This window comes from Acanthisitta chloris, unplaced genomic scaffold (genome assembly GCF_000695815.1).
Source record: "Acanthisitta chloris isolate BGI_N310 unplaced genomic scaffold, ASM69581v1 scaffold19974, whole genome shotgun sequence".
NCBI classification, from domain to species: Eukaryota; Metazoa; Chordata; class Aves; order Passeriformes; family Acanthisittidae; genus Acanthisitta; species Acanthisitta chloris.
In genome coordinates, this window is record NW_008668996.1 from 4,876 (window position 1) to 9,193 (window position 4,318).

The 4,318-nt window shown below is 43.7% G+C and overlaps 1 protein-coding gene across 1 annotated transcript in view; it reads right to left on the reverse strand.

The window, feature by feature from the left end:
• Positions 1 to 2,920: 2,920 nt before the first annotated feature.
• PCDH8 (protocadherin 8) overlaps positions 2,921 to 4,318 on the reverse strand; it is a gene marked incomplete at its 5' end in the record, with an annotated part of 3,142 nt that continues 1,744 nt past the window's right edge. Inside the window, one exon of the mRNA XM_009073157.1 lies at positions 2,921 to 3,954. Within this exon, the coding sequence (XP_009071405.1) occupies positions 3,581 to 3,954 (374 nt within the window). The remainder of the gene's footprint in view (positions 3,955 to 4,318) is intronic.

The window sequence follows — 4,318 nt, forward strand, 5'->3', positions numbered from 1 at the left end:
ATGCTCACAACACTAACAGCAAATTACGTGGCAGTTTTTGGAAGCACATGGGGTGAGATGTGTTTCAGTAGATGTTGGATGCTCACACTGTGAACATCTACTGCCACTGCAGGCTGCATGAAGGGAAGGATGGGGAACTTCTCAGTGCAACACAACACACCTGTCTGTGCTGGCTGGTTCAGGAGGAGACAATTTGTGTCCTAAAAGTGTCTATTTCTCTCCACTGACTGTGAAGGGAGTTGAGGGTGCTTGGCTCCATTGTAGGTGACTAACAGAGACTTCTGCAGGAGCAGGCTCAAGTTCAGTGTTAGAGCTTTTCATGATCTCCAGCTGCTTCAGTTTGGGCCATGGAATTAAAGCTGGCTCAGTGAAGAAATGCTGTCTCCAGTCCTGTGTTCCTCATTCCCTCCTCACTCGTGCCCCCTGAGCCAGGGAAAGGCAAACAGGAGAGAGTAGCTCTTCACGATGGACATGTTGTGTGGTCACACAGTCTTGTTCTTCTCATGTGACATAGGGCTGATGCCATACCATGCTTGGCAAATAAATGGAATTTAATTGATAGGCCTGCTGCACTAATTTCTGAAGTAAGTTAGCAAAAATCTCAGTTATGTTAATCAGAAAGTAGAAGAAAAAACTAGGACATACACAGTGAAATAGCATCAGTGGAGCATTTGTTTGATCCAAGGGGCCCTGCCCAGGAGCTAAGCCTTGGGCTCCCCTCTCCACTCAGCTGCACTTTGGATGATGTGTGCTCTTATCTGATGGAGCTTGGGGATTTCCCTCACCTAATTTTAGGCATCTAAAAGTTAAAGGAGTCTGGGCTGCTGTCCCTTGCCCTTACAAGAAACAGGGAGATCAGTAGCTTCAGTGATGCACCTGAACTGTCCCCATGGTGTGGCCAAGCCAAGATGAGAAGCTCTCAGAAGAGGTCTGTATCTTTTCACTAACGAGAGAGTCCAACGGGCTCAGATTTAAATATTGACAGGATGAATCCCACATTTTACAGTCTGCATGTAGGACCCCAGAACAGACAGATCCCCAGCCCTGATGAGACTTAGTAACTGTTTGCTGCAGAAAGCTGTTTTGGGAATGGGAACAGGTGACTATATTTCCCTACCATTTCAAGACTGCCTTGCGTTAGGGTGACCTGAAATCCTGATTAGGCAGTGAGGAGCATCAATCCATTCACAGAAGTGCATCAGCTCTGTTTCAGGCAACAGGGTGAATTTGGCACCTCAGCCCAATGTGATGAACCGCCCTTCGGTTGCGAATACCTCCTATTAGCCTCCCCCAGTGAGCCTAGGGAGCTGTTTTGGAGGTGTTGGGGTATGTAATCCAGGCTTTTGAGCTAGATGAGAAAACCCCAGTTTATCAGACTGCCCTGTGTTGGGTGTTTTTTTTTTAACAGAGAGCCTTTCCCTCCTTGAGTTCAGAGTTATGACTAATTACTTCCCATGCAGGCATGCTGCTCTGCATTACTGATGATTAGCCAGCAGGGAGGCTCCCAGCTTTCCTTCTCAGTACCCACCCTTCAGCCCCAACTTCAGCTCTAAATTTAACCAAGATGACCCTCTTAGTTCATTAGATGCATTATGATTTTTACTACCAGGTTTTAGATGAATTGCCAGCAATGTTCACCTGTTTTCCTGGCCATAAAAGCTGTATCACAAGACATTGCTTCCCAGCTGAGTCTTGCATCAGTTTGACTTCAATTCCCTTCAAGTGCAACCTCTGAAGCTCCCTGCCCACCACAGATCTTCACGCAGCAGCTTTTATGAAGCTCCTATTAAAACTCAGACCCTGTGTGCATAAAAACTCAGTCAGGTTCCACCACTACGTGAGCTTGAGAAAGCTGGAGATTGATGGAGAAAGGGAATTTCTGTTGGTTAAGGGACATGCAGGTGGGATAATGTTTTCTGCTTACATTTTGAGACACAAAGCATAATAGGACCTTGCTTATGTCTAAGAAGGTTTAATATTTTCCTGGTGAGTAATTTTCTATAATGACGTACCATACTAATTACATATATAATTGAAGAATTCATGATAAAACCCCAAAGCTTTGCCATGTACAAATTTTTGGGTTATTGTTTGTAAAAAATGTGAAATTATATACTCCATGCAAGGAGCAGTTCTCCCCTTTGGAAAAGTTCAGTCTAACATTAAAACTCCAATATAGCTGTTAACTCTGGTGTAAGCATTTTTTTGAACAAAGTAAGAAACACTAATCTTTCAGTTTGTTTCATTAAATGCTATTCTATACCTGATTTCAGCAGAAAGATTTGAGATCTGCTTTTATCTTGAAAACCCAAGAGGAAAGAATTTCAAAGCTTTTATTATTTTTCTTCAGGACTGTCATTTCAGGGAGGAGCACAATATGTATCGTTGAAATCTCAACATAATCAACATCTATAATTTCTGGTTTGTGTGCCTTTTTCTTGATGTATAAATATACGCCCACAAACACAAGCTGCTGTCCTTTACGAAGGCTGTCTTAACAGGGGATAAATATATAAGCACATAGCTATGCAGCCTGACTAAGTGTCTCAGCCAGAACAGAAAGCAAAGTGCTCGAGTGGCTGCTGAGGCAAAGGTATTTGCACAGCACGAATGCTTCCGTTGATGTACGCAGCTTCATTTGCTTCACTAAAATTACATTGCTTCCTGCCAGTGAAGGATCAAGCTGGAAAAGCTCAGACCAGGCAGTGAAAAGCCAAGGCCAGCTCCATCACACAGCCCTCCCTCCCACCTAGCATTAAAATCTCTAGACCTAAACCTCCAGTGAGGTATTGCCAGAGATAAAGGATGGACAAGACTAAATGTAGCATGTTCATGCTCCTTCACTCTGTTTCCCTGCACAAAATACTTCTGTTGACCTGTAAAGACCTCTATGCTCTGAAGCATGAAATCCATGAACAGATTTCTCTGACACATCACAAAACCTTTATTAGTGTTTATCAGTGACACACATTACAGGAACCAAAGGCAATTAAATAACATTTAAGTTGACCACAGACTCAAGAAAGACAAGTCACATTTGGCAAGGCAAACTTCTCAGTACACTGGGTTGCTTAGGTTATTATTACACCGTGAAAGAGGAATTTCCCTTACAAGGTTCTACATATTCAAGATATTATTATTAATTGTTATTATTGTGTCTTTCAGACAGTTCCTTTGGCAAGAATTCCCATTTTTAAGTATTTATTATATAAAAATATAACCAATTTTCATTATGTACAAACATTACATTACACAATATACAGGTTAAAAACACTACAAAAAATGGCAGGCCATGGGTGAACCAAAAGCAAAAAATAAACCCCAATGTAGAAAACATGAAAAGAAATTTAAATACTGCACATTTCATAAAAATTACATTAACTACAAACAATATTTTTGTTTGCAAATATCAAACAGTACTGATGTGATTGGAAATCTTTCCCAAACGACTTCATTTTTAAGGCACATCTTGCATATTTACACATATGACACTGGGTCTGGTCAATAACTTAAAGGCTCTCAGGAGTGACCTAGTTGTGTGCGCGCAGGGATGGGTGTACTCGAGGGGTAGCATGTTTGGCTATGCTTTCTCAATCGTGTCAGTCTGGGGGCCCAGGAATCTAGTGGAGGGGGCTGGGAAGAGGGGCACCCCAATCTCCTGAAGGTCAGGGAGCCGTGCAGGACGTGGTGGAGAGAGAAGCGTAATTGTCCGGTCAAAGTCCCTGTGCAGCACTTTCTCATAGACGCTCTGAAGCCCTACTGTTTTGGGCAGCTGGGCTTGATAAAAGTTGTCCCTGCGAAGGGGATCCCTGGGCAGGGACGTGCTCTTGCAGAAGGTGGAGAGGGGTGCCGAAGGATGTGGAGAGGGGTGAGGGTTGGCTCGGCCACAGGAGGGACTCCAGCAGCGATCCGAGTGGCCCAGGATCTTGCACTCAGCCGTGCATGCCCACAGACCTAAAGAGAGAGACGAGAGAAGGAAAAAGCTGTCGTTACTGCAGGCATAAATCCACATCATTCATAATCCTCAGAGTTACCAGTCACGGGATGATTAAACGCACCGGTGGTAGGAGTGGAGAGGCGATGCTCTACTGCACAACAAAAAAACATGCTTGGAAAGGTTATGTCATTTTGCTAGGGACACTTCTCACAATTCTAACTTTCAGAGAAGCTTTCTGGGGAAGAAAAAGACCAAATCTTACAGCAATTCCAGCATCTGCTAATTTGTGCTGAAGTCTCAGTGTGGAGAGGAACCAACCTCTAGCAGCCTGCTGCAAAGAGATGGGCATTTTGAGCCATGCAGTGTCAGGTTTCCCATTCC